An 18,184-nucleotide genomic window follows, 5' to 3' on the forward strand; every position below is an offset into this window, starting at 1 on the left:
TAAACGGTGATACGAAAATGAGTTCTATAAATTTTAGACTTACTAAAATTATATTTAGGACCTAGTTATTAAATTTCAACACTTTTTATATTTCACCCATAATTGAGAGGGACAGTTGATGTAATTTTTATTTAATAAATTAATAGTCGAATTTTATACCATAATGACCAAAATAAATAAAGGAATTTAATTTAAAAATTTGGGATTTTTCTGAGAACTTTTATCCGCCACTGATTTCAAATAGTAGACGATACACAAAACTGTCGGCAGATAAAAATTTAAAAGGGTGGCTGCTGAATTCGATATGTACACGTTTAAATTATTTAATTGTTATTATATTGTAATTATTATTTTGGTTAGTGTGTTCGAATATGACATGCAACTAAATTTCATTTCATCCGAAAACTTGAATGTGATGTTTACTATACTTGATTGAAACTTAAACTTAATAATATCCACTTGCTTTTCTATTCTTTCTTTCCGTTTAAAAGGAAATGATCAAACAAACCACTTATATATATATATATATATATATATATATATATATATATATATATATATATATATATATATATATATATATGTATATATATATATATATGTATATATATATATATATATATACACACACACACACATATGCTATACATATCACAACTATCCACCGATCCATTTTTTCTCTCTTATCTATACTTGTTAGAAACCAACAAACAACTCAAATCACCACCTTACGTTACTAGCCTAATAATCACCTGCAAATCCATTTTTGATATTGTCTTTGTCTACTACAATTACTATCGAACACCCTTGAGACCACATTGATAATATATTCACCCTTACATAAACCGAAGCATACACACTCCTTACAGACCCCTTAGAATACAGTTAAAACTACCAGACTTTTAGGGGACACTCTCCATACTTCATAGTCACCTTTTATTGTCGCCACCCACTGCAACCATCACCATGTTTAAACCACCGCCGGTTTATTCAACAGACCATCGGGCTACAACACACCACCACTTACTTCTTCACAACATTATACGGCTACTAATATAACTCGTCATCCGAAACCCATAACCATCCTCACCATTGTATAACTGAGAACCATCCAAACCAAACTATCGTCATCATTAAACCTTAGAACCATAAACCATCAACTTAATCAATCCATCACCATCATAAACCCATAAAATAATTATCCATCAACACAACCGTTATTACAAACCACTCTCGGCTAACTACCATTACAACCATCTCTATTATTATTTCACCTTCTCTTGTTAGTATTACTAGTTCAAAAACACCACCTCACCATTAACCCATATCGTCACCACAACCATCAATTCTCGCGTTTTCTGTTGCAATCACCACAAACCCACAAACCATTAAGGGATGATAATGTTGCTGTGATGATTGCACATCTTTCTTTTTCTTCCATTCTGGCCGACAGCCTTTTAAACTCAAGACCCACGATTTTGTTTTGGATTCAAACTCTTTTGAACTTTCGATAATTCTATTTAAGAATTATTTTCATTATATCCGACATATATTAAAGCTAACTAACCCCACCCACTTGTTGAACTAGGATTAAATATATTGGTAGTCGACTGCAGCTGGAAAAAGGGTTACGTTCCTGGTTCAGTTTTTTTTTTTTTAATCAAAACCGATAGTGTTACATGGATTAAGAAAAAATGTTGGGCTTGTGAACTTGTTCTAATAATAGTACTTGTTAATGGGCTGCTATTGGGCTACCACAAACTCATACCCGCCGATTATATACATATTATGTTGAAGATGATTATGATGTTATAGCAAGATGGATGATGAATGATACATAAGATTATGAAGATGATAATGGTGTGTGAGCTGTAAAACCTGCGGCTGCAACTTGTCTCTTATATTATTTTTTTCTATCGAACCCACCACCCACTAACCCTTATTCGATTTAAAAATTGAAACAGAATTTCGGGCCATGAATCTGTATACTCGTTGGGCCATAAACTGTTGTGGGCCGTAAATAGTTCTTGGGTAGATTAAGTAGTTGGGCCGAGTATATGGCCTGTTGAACGGGTTTATGAAGTTGAAGAAGATACGGCTATATACGGGTTATATATATATATATGTATCTTGTGTTAAAACAGAAAAGCGATGGTAGAGGAGTGGTTAAGGGGTGGTGTCATGTAGCAAGAGGTCACGGGTTCGAGTCCCGGCTTGGGCAGTTTGATATTTTTTTGAGCCTTAAAGGTAGTTCCAATATCAAACTTATTATTATTATCATTATTAATAGTTTTATTATTATTATTATCACTATTATTATTATTGTTATTGGTATTATTTTTATATAACAAATTATCGATTTACAATATAATGCTATATATAGGATTCGGGCCCATTTGTACCATGCAGCATTTAAATCTTGTGGTCTATCAAAATGATGAATTTTATTGTTTTATGATAAACCTATGAACTCACCAACATTTTGGTTGACACTTGAAAGCATGTTTATTCTCAGGTATGAAAGAAATCTTCCGCTGTGTATTTGCTCATTTTAAAGACATTATTTGGAGTCGATCATCGCAATGGGACCAGATGTTGGCGACTTCGTCCAGATGGATTAGAACGGGGTATGCCAGGGAGAAGGTTGACCACTTGACATAGTCAAGACTTTGGTCACTTGGCAACTTTAGTCCCTCGAGTTTAAAAGCGGGTGCGTGAATACCTAAACGAAATATTTTAAAACGCGTATTAACGGAAGATGTTATAATTATATAACGGACTTTAAAATAGTATAACGGAAGGTAAACGGAAAAAGGCGGAATGTTACACAAAGCGCGCTCTTGTGTACGTCATGGACTGCTCTAAATCCAGGGTGTCGATTTTATGCTTGCCCCATTGTAGTATGCCATTTAATTCGAACATTAAGGTTATTTTTTATGGTTTTTTTTTTTTTTTTTTTTTTTTTTTTTTTGTAATGGACCTAAATTGTATCATGTTTCAGGGTTCAACTTGCAGGTTCGTTGGATGGTTTGCTCCACCTATTTCTGAACGCTCGAAAATGATAATTCTAGGGTTATTGAATGCAAAGCATGGAATTGAAGCCAAAGCTAAATCTGCGGAGAATCGTGCTCAAAATTTGAAGTTTTTGTTGATTATTAGTTGGATTTTATTTGTTATTTATGTTTGTGTGTAATTAGTTCAAGTTTGCTTTTGAAGTACTCTTACTTTTGATCATCTTCAGTGCAAGTATGGTTATGTAATAGGTTAATGATCAAATTTTGATGTAATGTGTTAAATGATCAATGAAACCACTAGTTATTTATGCACTTTTGTTTTTTAATTTGATGTTGTAGTTTGTAGTTTGATGTTGTAATTTTGTTATAATGTAATTTGCTGTTGTAGTTCAAAACAGTCACCATGTAGTTTGATGTTGTAATTTTGATGTAAAGAAAGTTTAACACAAACATAATGAACAAAAAGTGACTAATGGTGACTGTTTTGACACAAAGTGACTAATAGTGACACCAAGTGACTAATGGTGACTAATGAACCAAAACTATATTAACATTAAAGTTGCATCAGCCATAAATATGTTTAACTGTTATAAAAAATATAGATGGATTAACACATGAAAAAAATAATCATACCATATAATTTCATCAGTTTTTCGAGCCCATAATCAGTTTTGATCGAAAAGAATGAATCAAACGGCATATTTGTTGTGTTTGATCGTGTATTTTTTGTTTGTTGTCATGTTTACATCCGTATTAGAAGTTGAAGGGTTTAGTTTTTGATGAAACAGCGATTTGAGTTGCATACTAATCGTTTACTCTGCAACATATTAAACGTTTGTGGACTATATTTTCCTCACGTGCTTCGCTCGTGATGGAACTTAAAGTCAATCAGGTAACAACGTTTAGTGGTTAGGCCATGGTGTCAAATGTTGATAGTTTAGGATCATCTGCGTCAAAAAATAAGATAAAGGTTTATCATGCTACTTAATACAAACATGATGGATCATTGGCGCAATTTTGTCTAAGGAGGTGTTCTATGATTTAAAGAGCATACGCAAACATCTTAGAAGAAGCATTGCCAGATCAATGTTGGCCATTAGAAAAAGTTTCCAATTAAGACTTATGTCATTTTGTGGAAGTTTATAGGGTGTATTTGATTACTTCTTAATTGAATGGTTCAACGATGAATATTGAACCGTCCAATAGTCAGTGCATTTGTTTCAGACCTATGAATGACATATGATGCTGAATAGTTAAATATTCAATGCTGTCAGAGATGAAATAATTTCTTAAACATTAATGCAAAAGGTAAATAAGGTAATTTTATATTATGCAAAAAGTAAATTAAGTAATTTCATATTATTCACATTGGTCATTCAAAATGGTAATCAAACAGATTATTATCATTCAAAATCTTTAAATAATTTATATTATGAACTATTTAGTGCTAATTATTCAATTTAATCAAAATTATTCAACGCTAAATCATTCAATTTTATCAAACATACTATTATTCCCACCACTATTGTTTGTCCATTATTAGAAAGTTATGTAATTTCTTATTATGCTTTATTTAAATTAAAATTAATTATTAAAACCAGTGTTGTAAAAAACGGAAAAAACGGGGGTGTAGACGGGGTGTAGACGGATTTTGGAGTGCCCCGTCCCGTTTATACATAAAACGTTTGAAAAAACGGAAATCGGCCAAAAAACGGTCAAAAGACGGTCAAACACGGTCCGAGACGGGGAAAAACGGGTTTTTCTGATTTTTTTCAAGTTTTTTTTTTTTTTATAAAAAAAAAAAATTTAAACGTTGTGCTATTACTTAGGGTTTCTTTTTTTATGTTTGAAATGTTGAAGTATTTAAACATGTGTGAAATGCTTATGTTTGAAATAATGTAATGTACAATATATATATATAATATATAACATTTTTATTTAAAAGTCAACGTTAGTCAACATCCGTCTAGACCTCCGTCTCGACCCCGTCTCGACCGTCTCGACCCTTTTAGGACCCGACCGTCTCGACCCCGTCTCGCGTCTTTTGCAACCTGATTAAAACTGAAAGTTTTTTATACTCCATGATCACGATGGTACTAGATAGCGCTGGAACTGAATGGACACAGTGAATGGACCAGCACAAAAACATAAAAAATTATTCTCTACCAACGGACCAGAATTGATAAATATAAAGTACAACTTAATTTAAAGCTTCAATAGGTAACTATCATTTACATTCGCATATAAATAAATTATACGAATAATAACCAAAGTATTAAGAACTAGACTTCCATTAATAAATTATAAAGTTACACAGTAAGACTAGAACCATTAGTACAGCACTTGTGGTCATGTATCTAAGCGTTCACATAAGTCTCAATTGCAACCTTTCGCGAACGGGAAACATCTGTTGACTTGTTGACCAATTCCCATAGCTCGGGTAAAGCCTCCTTGATATTGTGGATGCTCTCCAAAGCATAATCTGCACCATACTTACGCTGCGACGAACCAACCTGTTTTTTACCCACAAGTAAACATAACATACGTTATTTTATTTTTCAAGAACGGCGGAATGTAATAAATGCAACCATAGCAAGACGTTGGGGATGAAGTATATGTAGTTAAAGAATGCTATAACATGCTAGACCCGGATTACTTGTCCAATAAAACCATTTTAAATGGACCTTAATTCTAGCGGAAATCCAAATTAATAAAAATAAAACTGCATCATCTCCAAATGTATTTGATTATAGTCATGTAAGTCAGATAATAGTTGACCAACTTTGATTTTGATTATATTTCACGTTACCGATTTTGACCGACTAAATCTGACCTTTGAACTAGTACTAAGTCCGACTTTGACCGACTAGATTGGAGTTTTGGTAACTTTGATCAAATAAAACAATCAAGTCAAAGACTAGTCGGACAACCTCAAAATCCCAACGGACAACGTTTAAAATCCCGACTAGTGTTAATGTTTTTGTTATTGAAAGTAATTTTGTTTTTATACCTCCATAGTATACGTTATGATATTTGTCAATAGCAAAAACCAAGATTTATAAGTAAAGCGTCGGCAGAATCAACTTACCAACACAGTAGTAAGACCCATGAGTTTCGCAGTCTGTATATTGCGTAAGCTATCATCAAAGAACAACTGAAACACCATATATTAATTAAAATCATTATAAACTGCAACAAAGATAGTGTGAAAAGGGCATATAGGTCAAATACAAATTATGATATCAGATGACTTACAGTTTTATCAGGGTTGATCTTTGCCATCTCGAAAGCCTGCTGAAAAGCGTTTTCAAACGGTTTACATACAATAGGAGTCTTTGGTAGTAACCCAACGGGTTCATCTTCGTTATCTTCAATAACAGAACTATTAGTAGCATCAGTGGTTTCGTTTTTGGAGTTCAGAGACTCGAAACATATGACATCATCGAAACAGTCCTCTAACCCGAGTCTGCCAAGAACTTCAGCCACGTGTGCTTCATTTGCATTTGAAAAAATCTGTGACATATGGCACCAAAACATTCATACAAAATGCATTTACAGAAAAACATTAAACGCGTAGAACGAGCAGAAAAAGAGTTGAAAACTTACCACTTTCCTGATGGGCAAGCTATTCAAAAGACTTTTCAGAACAAGGTCGGGTTTCAGATACTCGTAAGGCAATCTCCCATGTACAAAACTGTTTGATCAACAATAACAGAATATTAGATATTAGATACTAATTTAATACTCGCTCAGTATTCCTTTTCGGGTTGTCTCAAATTAATTGTTCACTTCTTAAATATATAAAAATAATGAGGTAAATTTCTTTTATATCCATATCCTGTAATCTTATTAAAAATGTTTTTGTCTGTGAACAATAAAATTGGGACGGATGGAATTGACAAAAAGGTAAATGGGAAAACTAGTTACCGGTGGTATTCATCATGGTCATAATTGTAGCCAATAGCACACAGACCGGCCATTGTTGTCCCGTAATCCCTATAGAGTTGAGCACACAGTTCTGAAACTTTGTTTTCCTCTATATGAAGATTATTCATCATATACTCTAAAATATGCACATGTAACAAAAATTAATTTCATACACAATGTAACAAATAAAAGATGGTTATAAAAAACATTGTGTGTATAAATATACCATTGATGTTTTTGGTGCATTGTGCTGACAATCCAGAAGATAGAGGATAGAGGGTGTCATCAACATCTATAAGTCCAACACAATATAAATATCAAAATCAAAACTGTATAATATACTAAATGGTTAAAATTTTAATCAAAAAAAAAAAAAATAAAAAAAAAAAAAAAATAACAGAAACATTCGAAACTAACAAATTGAGAAATTTGAGGCTTACCGAAAAGAAGACACTCATATTTCGATTGTGCGATCTGTTGTTGGAATTTGTTTTCGTGTTCCATTGTGAATTTGTTTATTCTATTTTACATCAGAAAATCATAAGAATTAGGAATGCAGAAGTCAATGTATAATATATAATCAACAAGGGAGTTCAATTTTTTGACTGCACAAATATTAAATAAATCACGGGAACATACTCAAAGTGTCACATAAAGCAGATTAAACGTGAAATCAAAGTAAAAGTCGTCTGGAAAGTTCAAACATTAATATTTTCAATTAATTTAAGTTTTTATACTAAAAAACTAATATAATACTAAAAAAAAAAATTACATCAAAGTCATGATTTTAATCAAGAACATTCAATGACTTACATATAATCAAATCCAAATGTACTTTGCAAACAAGGAAAAGAACGTTTAAAAGAATAATCTCCAATTAACCATGTATCATATTACATATATATGCAACTCTCGTATCATGTATATATATAATATTTGTCAAAGTATATAATTAAAGAGAAAAATTATTAGTTCACAGTAATTCAACTATGAACACCAGACTCTTAATTTCACACAAACAATAGGAATTAAAGTGCAGAAAATTAAGAGAACACGAATTAGAAGAAAACCAATAATATATTAAGCACAATCGTGTTTTTTATATATATATGAAAACTGCAAACATAAACGTGTATTTATACTAGAAGAACCAAATCTTCCAGATTTGGTTTCTTAACAAACTACTCTACAAAATAGGAAAAGATATACAAGGATCAAAGCTAAACTTAAGGAGATTAATTCTGGAAGATAAACACAAAAACGCATCATCATATATCTTCTAAATATAAAAGAGATCTTCCAGAATCTTCAAATGGCTTTATCAACAAGAAATCATTCGGCAGTTGACTTTTGAAAACTTCAGACTCTAACATCATCTGCTCCTCAGACTCTAACATCATCAGACTCTAAAATCTGCAAAATACTTTGACTCATCAGATTAACTTTCCCAACAATCTCCCCCTATCTGATGATGTCAAAACAATTCAAGCTACTAACCCATCAACTTCTTGACCTCTCTTTCAATCAGCTTGCACTTATGCTTCATGTGTGAGATCTTCTTCATCATACTGATCTTGCTGTACAAGTGCATCAACAACTTTCTTCGAAAAGGTAAGGTCTGCAGAGATTCACACCTTGTCATCAAACTTAATAGCAGCTCAATATTAGCATCCTCAAACTGATCCACTCTAATCAACATTCTCCTTCCATTAGAAGTTTTAACCAGCAATGCATCCAAATACTCAACATAAAAATCATCTATAAACTCCATATGTTCAGGAACAGCATATGTATCAACTATCCTCTTGACCCTTCTTTCTTTCTTTCTCAAATTAAAGGCTTCACAGAAAACTTCATAATCCTTCAAACTAATAAACCCTTCTTCAAACACCAGATGCACAAACATAAAAATCCTCTTAAACACCTCACTTAAAATCACCCTGTCACCTTCACAACCTCTCAAACCAAATGCAATTCCTCTCCATTCACAAAATCCTAACCTCAATATTTGATTCAACTTCACCCTTAATCTTTTATCAGAAGCATGAGATAAAGTCAGAAACAAACACACTCCATCATACTCAGTCCTATCAATTTCAACCTTCAACACTTCTCCTTCATACCTTCTAAATCTAAACCTTTTATTCAACTTAGCTCTCAGATCATTCAAGACCGCAGGATTTTCAGAAATATCACCAGCAGATTCTGCAATCATCTCACCAACAGCTGCAACATTTTTACCCTTATCCTTAACACCACCAGCAACAATTTCATCACCAACAGTAACATTCTCAACCACATTTTCTGAAACCACAACCTCATCAACAACAATGTGCTCCCCCTCAATTTGATTCTCCCCCTCAACAGCAGCTCTCTTATTCTTATCACCAGCAACCTCTGCATCATCAACTCTCTTTCTTTTCTCCCCCTTTTTGACATCATCCACCTGAAGAGAAGATATGATTTCCCAGATTTCAGCTTGTTGATTTTTTAAAGTAACCAAATCAGAAGCAAACCCTGTAAAACAACTTTCTACCCCATCAACTTTCTTTTCCAATACATCCAACCTGTCATTAAACATCACCACAGAATTTGAATTACCAGCACCACCCTGCAACTCCCCAACCAACCTCCTCACCTCCATCAACTCTGATTTTGAAACAAAATTATTATTAAAGTTTTTAGAAAGATCAGACTGCACAACAGATAGTTTGTCATCAAACTTCTTAGTCAAATTAGTCAAAGCCTTATTCAAGCCAACCAATTCAACTGGTGCCTCAGTCTGACCTGCAGTGTCAATAGATGTGGGTATGGTTGGTATATCCTCATGACTTTCCTGTTGTGAAGAAAAGCAATCCTTGGATAAAGAAGGTGTTGAGGCCTGTACCACACCCTGTGACATGAGTGTGGCATTGGCAGCCTGTGCAAGAGTGTGTAAGGATGACATGCTCTGGAAAGGTAGTGACAGACTTAAGTCTGAGGTAGAAGTAGGTTTGGCCATTTCAGTAGGTTGTTGAATTTGGTTTGATGAGTCCAGGATTGGGACCTCTGTTTGTAAGTTAACTGAGGGGGTTGCATCAGTAACTGTAATGTGGGTATCCAAGTTAACTAACCTATCAGGTTTGGTTAAGGTCAAAGCACTGCTTGCAACAACCTCTAGCAGAGGTGAAGAAACAGTACTAGCACCATCTTGCCTAGTGAATTGTAATGGTGAATTCACAGATGCTGAATCATCTAAGGGTTCAAGTATGGTGGTATTCTCTGTATGAACTGGTGAGTTCATAAGGTTGTTTGATGAAGATATTTGCTCAGTAGCAGTGGGTGAAGATGGGTTAGATTGAAGTGGTGTTTCTTCAACCATATCTTCAGCCTGCTCTGTTTGATTGACAATATGGGGTGGAGTAATTGGGGGGGTAGAAACTGAATGTTCAGATTCTGTTGAATGTTGTTGACCATTGTTGTGACCTTCTTCAGATTCTGATTGCTCAGATCCTGAAGAAGATGCCCCTTCAGATTCTGATTGCTCAGGATCTGCAGGTTGGTCTGCACGGCCCAAATTGACCCAATGCATCATAGCAGCTGTAAGAGGGACTTCTTGACCATCAACAATGTGCCTATGAAACATTTTGACACTGCATTCAGGTAAATACCTGTACTCATAGACATTAAAAGTTTGCAAACCATTGTACAAAATTGGTGTCATTGCTTGTTCAAACATTAGACTCATAAATCTTATGAATGGCACATTGTGATCTCTTAAAGGTTTTTCAGTAAGCACTAAGAGTTCATTAAAATACAGACGTGCAAAGTCTATATTTCTCCCTGTTACCATGGCATCAAAAATATGAGCCTCAAAATCATTTATTTCAGTTAGACTCCCACATTTAAAACTCAAACTTCTGATTATATTTGACAATAGAAACATCCACCTTGGACTGAACATACTGATTTTGACACTAGAATTGGTTAAGGGCTGACCAACTAGGTTAAAACAATTTCGTACAGCAGATTTTGCTGCTGTTCGAACAAAATTCTCATTAAAAGGAAGGTTTAAAGCAGCCCTTAAATGATTTTCAGTAATTGTTAAGGTGTTGTTACCATTCCTGTAAGTACCAGTAATTGACCTTGCTTCTCTGTTCCCATTACAAGTGTACCAGAACTCAGCCAGCATCTCAGGATACATCACCGTTGTCTTAAAGAAGGCATCCTTCAAAGGATGATTCCTCATAAACAGCATCAATTCCTCATATCCCTCATTAGCAAACCCTTCTGGAATTCTACCACAAGCTACCCTATTGTTCACCGATACCTGTACCTCCTTATTACCTCTAAAATCCTTTGCTCGATGCATCCTTTCAGTTGGTTCCAGAACAAAAGGGATGAATTTCATGTTCGCCATTGTAATCGCAAGAGAATTTCGAAAAACAGATGAGGGTTTTGAGATGATCGACTGATTTGACAAAAAAAAATTTAAAATTTAAACCCTATTAAATAATTCTGACACCGCCAAAAATTTTACCATTTACCTCCTCAAAAAGTTACAGTTTTGACCCTTTTATTATAAGAAATAGAATAAAGAAAAATAAACTTACCTAAAACAGAACAAGAAAAAAAAAAAACTTTATTTGACTCAAGATAGAAAATAATTTACACAAAATTACATCAAAAATACACCAGAGTCACACCATCTCAGACTCTGAAATAGCATTACCTCATCCAGACTCATTAAAACATCAGACTCCGGAAGAGTCATCACTAGACAACATTTCACTAGATGGATTTAACATTCCAAGTTGTCCAAGAAGATAAAAATGCCTTTCTTCATTAAGTGCCTTAGTAAAAATATCTGCCAATTGATCCTTTGTACCAATATGCTTCAAATACACTTTGCCCTTTTCAACACAATCCCTTATAAAATGATGTCTGATTTCAATGTGCTTTGTTCTTGAGTGAAACACTGGATTCTCAGTAATAGCAATTGCACTCTCATTGTCACACATGATTGGAGTGTTGGACAATGTCAACCCAAAATCCAAAAGTTGATGTTGCATCCAAAGTAATTGAGCACAGCAGCTTCCTGCAGCAACATATTCAGCTTCTGCTGTAGAAGTAGCAACAGAGTTTTGCTTCTTACTAGACCAGCTAACCAGTTTTCCACCTAACAATTGACATCCACCAGAAGTGCTTTTCCTGTCTAACTTGCAACCTGCATAGTCTGCATCTGTGTAACCAATTAGATCAAACCCTGAGTCTTTGGGATACCAAAGACCCAGGTTAGGGGTACCTTTTAAGTACCTAAAAATCCTTTTCACAGCTTTGTAATGAGACTCCTTAGGGTCAGATTGGTAACGTGCACAAAGACATGTAGCAAACATTATATCAGGTCTACTTGCAGTTAAGTATAACAAAGATCCAATCAAACCTCTATAGGTTGATTGACAAGTGGGTTTACCAGACTCATCCTTATCAAGTTTTTCAGAAATGCTCATTGGTGTTCTTATAGAAGAACAATTTTTGAAACCATATTTGTCTAACATGTTAGCAATATAGTTACTCTGGTTTATAAAAATACCCTCAGAACTTTGTTTTATTTGCAACCCAAGAAAATAGTTTAATGTACACAAATTACTCATTCTATACTCTTTTGACATAATATCAGAAAACCATTTTCCCAAGTTAGGATTAGTGGACCCAAATATAATGTCATCTACATAAATTTGAACAAGTAGCACATCACCTTTGTCCTTTTTGACAAACAAAGTCTTGTCAATAGCTCCTCTGGAAAAATTATTTTCTAGAAGAAATGTTGACAAGGTATCATACCAGGCTCTTGGAGCTTGCTTCAGACCATACAATGCCTTTTTCAATTTGTAAACATGTTTTGGAAATTTCTTACTTACATAACCAGGAGGTTGTTTCACATACACCTCTTCTTGCAAAACTCCATTCAAGAAAGCACTCTTCACATCCATTTGAGATACCTTAAACCCTTTGTGAGCAGCATGAGACAAAAACAATCTGATAGCTTCAATTCTAGCCACAGGAGCAAAAGTCTCATCATAATCTATCCCTTCTTCTTGCCTGTACCCTTGAGCAACCAACCTTGCCTTATTTCTGATAACAATACCATCTTTATCCACCTTGTTCCTGAATACCCATTTTGTGCCAATGATAGTTTTATCATCAGGCTTTGGAACCAATTCCCATACTTCATTCCTTTCAAACTCTGTAAGTTCTTCAGTCATAGCCTCATTCCAGTCATCATCACCTAGTGCCTCATCAATCTTCTTAGGCTCAATAAGTGAAAGAAAACTTGAAAACAAACAGAAATTAGCTATGGCAGATTCAGACACAGCAGCCTGATTAGAAGAACTAGTCTTGGGTAACCCTGTAGTATCCACAACATAATCATCAAGATGCTTTGGATGAACTATGCTTCTTGAAGATCTTCTGATAGGTACAATGGGATCTGAGGTGGTATCTGATGATTGGCCACTCTCTTGATTAACAACAATCTCTTCTTCTTGTGTAGATTCTTCTGTATGAACACCTTCAGCAATAATATTTTTAGAGTCTGACCACTGTTCATCAGACTCAGACTCTGAATCCAGAGTCTGAACAATGTTCTCTGAAATTAACTTAGACATTTCTTCAAGTGCAGAATTCTCAGAATTGGATGATTGATCCATTTCTAAGGAGCTTTCATCAAAAGAAACATTGATAGATTCTTCAATCTTCATTCTCCTCTGATTGTAAACTCTATAAGCTTTAGATACAGAAGAATATCCCATAAAAATACCTTCATCAGACTTTGGCTTCATCTTATCAAGCTGATCTCTTTGATTTAAAATGTAGCACTTACACCCAAAAACTTGAAAATAATGAATAGTAGGCACCTTTTTGTGATATAACTCATAAGGAGTTTTACCATGTTTCTTCACAATCAGTGACCTATTTTGAGTGTAACATGCTGTGTTTACAGCTTCAGCCCAGAACCTTAAAGCTACATTCGATTGACATAGCATAGTTCTAGCTGCTTCAATAAGGGTTCTGTTTCTTCTTTCAGCAACTCCATTCTGTTGAGGAGTTCTTACAGCAGAGAAGTTTTGACCAATTCCAGATTCTTCACAAAAATCAATTAAAGTAACATTTTTGAACTCAGTACCATGATCACTTCTTAACTGTTTAACAAGAATACCCTTTTGAACCTGCTCTCTTTTGATCAACCTGATGATTTCTTCAGGAGCATCACTCTTTGCAGCCAAGAAAATAACCCAAGTAAATCTGGAATACTCATCAACAATCACAAGAGTATACCTTTTTCCACCCAAACTACTAGTATTCATTGGACCAAACAGATCCATATGAAGCATGTGAAGTGGATCACAAATGGTAGCCAGGGTTTTTGAAGGAAACTTGGTTTTGGTTTGTTTACCCATAATACAAGCAGAACATGGCTTATCTTTCTTAAAGGGTTGCTGTGGAAGACCTCTCACCAATTTCTTCTTAGACAGCTCATTTATATTCTTAAAATTAAGATGAGAAAGTCTTTTATGCCACAGCCAATTTAGCTCATTTACAGTCTGAGAATACAAACATGTCTCAATACCAGAATTAACAGAATTCAGATCCAATACATACACATTCTGATGTCTCCAGGCCACAAGTGTTGGCCTACCTTTTGGATCATAAATAATACCAGCTTTCTTTCTGATTCTTATTTCACAGTCTTCATCAGCAATTTGACTAACACTTAGCAGATTATGCATCAACCCTTCAACTAAGGCAACTTTCATCAAAGTAACACTACCAGCTTTCACAGTACCATAACCAACTGTCTTTGCAACAGAATTATCACCATATCTCACAGGAGGACCCTTCTCTTCTACAAACTCTACAAGATGTTCTTTGCATCCAGTCATATGTCTTGAGCAGCCACTATCCAGATACCACTTACTACCCTGCTACACAAGACACAAACAACTACACAATTAATTCTTGGAGGGAACCCACTTTTCAGTGGGTTCAATAGGAGAATCTTTTACTCTCCATACAAAAGCTTTGTTACCAATCCAGATCAACTTGTCTTTAACAGATTTCAAAACACTTTCACTTTCACAGACTTTGGGTTTCCAACACTTTTCAATTCTCTTTGGAAGACAACATGTACTCTTAACAGGAGATTTCTCTTTACTTTTGATTACATTATTAAGTTTTGAAATTTCCTTTTTAAGTTTTCGAATAGTCTTAGTCTGTTTGGACTTTGACTTTCTTTTTGACCTTTTAGAATCTGGACTGGTACTAGTAACAGAAGATAAATCAGATATGTCCTTGCAACTTGACTCATGGGTGATAGACTCCTGGTCAGAACATTCACTTTTAATTTTCAAATCTAAACTGTTAGAGTCTGAAGATTTCTCAAGTTCAGACTCTGATTGACTTTTACTTTCTGACCAGTTAGAGTCTGATGGTAACAAAATTTCAGACTCTAAAGGATCTCTGCTCTCAAGTACAATGATGTCTAAAGGCTCAACAGGATCTAATGATTTTACAAAAGCATTTGTCAAAATCTTTTTATCACCATCAAACTTTACAAAAGTATCTGGTAAAATATCAGGTTTAAATCTATTAGGATCAGCTTCCACATTATTGTCTAATATGTAGTTTTCACCTAATATAGCCTTAACATCATCTGGAATTTGTTTGGCAATAGCATCAGAATTCTTTTTAGAAGATACACACCAAGATCTACAAATTGACTCATAATGTTTTGACCTTTTAATTGATCTTCCTAATTCTGTATTTAATCTTTTAGTTTCTTCAGCATATGCCATTTTATAAGTGTCTAATTCAGCCTCACACGATTTTAATCCTTTAATTTCAGCATCTTTTTCCATAATTGACTGTTTAAGATCAAAGATTTGTGTTCTTAACCTATCAATGTCTTCTAAACACCACTTAAAGTCAAGCAACAAGTACTGAAACATTCTCACTTTTTCATTATCAAAATAGTTCACAAAGTTTTGTACCTTATAGGCAGAAATTTTATTACAAGAACTATCCATATCCATCTTCTCAATAGCCTTCAGATCCTCTTCAAAATTACTGGATCCACCAACCATTTCAGTTAAAGCCATAAAACACTTGTCTTCCTCATCATCTGATGATGAATCTTCATCCTCCCATGTTTCAGTATACAAAGCCTTCTCCTGTTCTTTACCCTTTGCCTTCTCAGCTTCATTCTTTAATTTCTTGTACTTCAACTTGTACTTTCTTGCTTTGTCAACAGACTTGTAGGAATCTGAACCTCCTTCAACCTTAGACCAGCAATCAGCAGCTATATGCCCTATCTTACCACACTTGAAACACTTAGCTTTCTTTGGATCAAATGAACTCTTACCTTTACCCTTCTTAAAACCAAACTTTCTTTGCTCAACTCTCTGAGCCAAAAGAGCTATCTGGGCCTCCAGATCATCATCTTCCTCATCTTCTTCAGATTCACTATCATCAGAAGTTTCATCATCCTCAGATTCAACCTTACTAGAGTAACTGGAGAACAACTGTTTGTTCTTCTTTGTAGTAGCCACCAAAGCTGCCTCTGGATCTTTAGCAACCTTCTTAACATTGATCTTGTTCTTCAACTGTGTTTCTTCAAAATTTGATAGAATACCAAACAACTCACTTAGCTCATACCCTTCAATCTTCTCACTTATTACCATAGAAGTAATAACCGATTCAAAGTTTGAAGGTAGTAATTCAATGAACTTTTGACACAAAACTTGTTGTGTCTTTTCTATACCAACACTTTCAAGATCATTTATCAAAACCTGAAACCTTGAGTGGAGATCACTTAAGGATTCTTTAGGCTCAGCAGCAAAGTTTTCATAGCATCTGATCAGATTCTTTCTCTTTTGAGTCTTAACAACTGTGACTCCTTCATAATCATTAAGTAAAAGATCCCACATAGCTTTAGCAGTCTTGGCATGACTAATTTTCCTGAGAATAGGAACAGTGACAGCATTACCAATAATACTTCTTATTTTGCTGTCAAGCTTAAACTTTATAGCTTCTGCTTCTGTCCATCTTTCTCTTGGAGTTGAACGAAAATAAGCAGGTTGTGCAGCAACAGTATCTGATCCAGGAACAGCATCGACCATTTGACCTGGTGTAATGGGTCCTGTGGTAAGGACAGTTTCTGCATCTTCATGAACAGATCCAAGAAACCATAGAACTTTTAGCTTCCATGTTGCAAAGTCTGTGCCATCAAAAATCGGCACACCTTTTCCAGCCATGACTGGAGTAACAATTGTACTGGTAGACATCTTGATTTCTTCAAAGATGAAAAATAGATCGTTTTAAAGATTACCTTTGACGGATTTACACCTTACCCGCTCTGATACCAGTTATTAGTTCACAGTAATTCAACTATGAACACCAGACTCTTAATTTCACACAAACAATAGGAATTAAAGTGCAGAAAATTAAGAGAACACGAATTAGAAGAAAACCAATAATATATTAAGCACAATCGTGTTTTTTATATATATATGAAAACTGCAAACATAAACGTGTATTTATACTAGAAGAACCAAATCTTCCAGATTTGGTTTCTTAACAAACTACTCTACAAAATAGGAAAAGATATACAAGGATCAAAGCTAAACTTAAGGAGATTAATTCTGGAAGATAAACACAAAAACGCATCATCATATATCTTCTAAATATAAAAGAGATCTTCCAGAATCTTCAAATGGCTTTATCAACAAGAAATCATTCGGCAGTTGACTTTTGAAAACTTCAGACTCTAACATCATCTGCTCCTCAGACTCTAACATCATCAGACTCTAAAATCTGCAAAATACTTTGACTCATCAGATTAACTTTCCCAACAAAAATCAATGAGGATGAAAATAAAACAGAGAAAAGACAGTTACTTACAAGAGAAAAAAAGCGTGTTAGTTTGATGGAATGAAGATGCAAAAGAGATGAGTTTGTGAATGTGGAAATAAAGAAGGCGTTATATTTATAGGATTCGCTGAAAGCAAAGATGGGCGTTTTGTTGAAACTTTTTTTCAAAGTAATTCCATAAATAAATAATACAGCAGCAGTTGGAAAAAGACCGGAACAAAAACTATAACGTGTCTCCACATTTCTCGAAGCCTGCCACCCCGTTCATATATTTATTGTTTTTAGTTACTCGGTATTTTGTTAATTTGTTAACATATCTTCTTTCCCTTTTTCCC

At 34.4% G+C, this 18,184-nt stretch overlaps 1 protein-coding gene across 2 annotated transcripts; it reads right to left on the minus strand.

The window, feature by feature from the left end:
• Window positions 1-5,193: 5,193 nt before the first annotated feature.
• LOC139876239 (uncharacterized protein C24B11.05-like) lies at window positions 5,194-17,895 on the minus strand. Of its 2 annotated transcripts, XM_071863531.1 has the most exons (8): window positions 17,880-17,895; window positions 7,382-7,461; window positions 7,168-7,233; window positions 6,942-7,077; window positions 6,621-6,708; window positions 6,270-6,527; window positions 6,103-6,168; window positions 5,194-5,527 (listed from the first exon to the last, which is right to left on the minus strand). In XM_071863531.1, exons 2-8 carry the CDS (start codon window positions 7,443-7,445, stop codon window positions 5,372-5,374), a joined length of 834 nt encoding a protein of 277 aa, XP_071719632.1. In that variant the 5' UTR covers window positions 7,446-7,461; window positions 17,880-17,895; the 3' UTR covers window positions 5,194-5,371. The 2 variants fall into 2 exon arrangements, with proteins under 2 accessions (XP_071719632.1, XP_071719641.1); XM_071863540.1 differs by lacking the exon at window positions 17,880-17,895 and having other exon boundaries at window positions 7,382-7,513.
• Between the last annotated feature and the right edge of the window lie 289 nt (window positions 17,896-18,184).

The sequence above is a fragment of the Rutidosis leptorrhynchoides genome, chromosome 1, assembly GCF_046630445.1.
Source record: "Rutidosis leptorrhynchoides isolate AG116_Rl617_1_P2 chromosome 1, CSIRO_AGI_Rlap_v1, whole genome shotgun sequence".
Lineage (NCBI taxonomy): Eukaryota > Viridiplantae > Streptophyta > Magnoliopsida > Asterales > Asteraceae > Rutidosis > Rutidosis leptorrhynchoides.

Bases quoted from the DNA above. Each gene is read 5' to 3' on its own strand.
- LOC139876239 (XM_071863531.1), bottom strand. From the start codon at position 7,445: ATGGAACACGAAAACAAATTCCAACAACAGATCGCACAATCGAAATAT. The intron at 6,709-6,941 runs GTAACTAGTTTT...TTGATCAAACAG, and splicing joins GACCATGATGAATACCACCG to TTTTGTACATGGGAGATTGC. The intron at 6,528-6,620 runs GTAAGTTTTCAA...CATATGTCACAG, and splicing joins GCTTGCCCATCAGGAAAGTG to ATTTTTTCAAATGCAAATGA.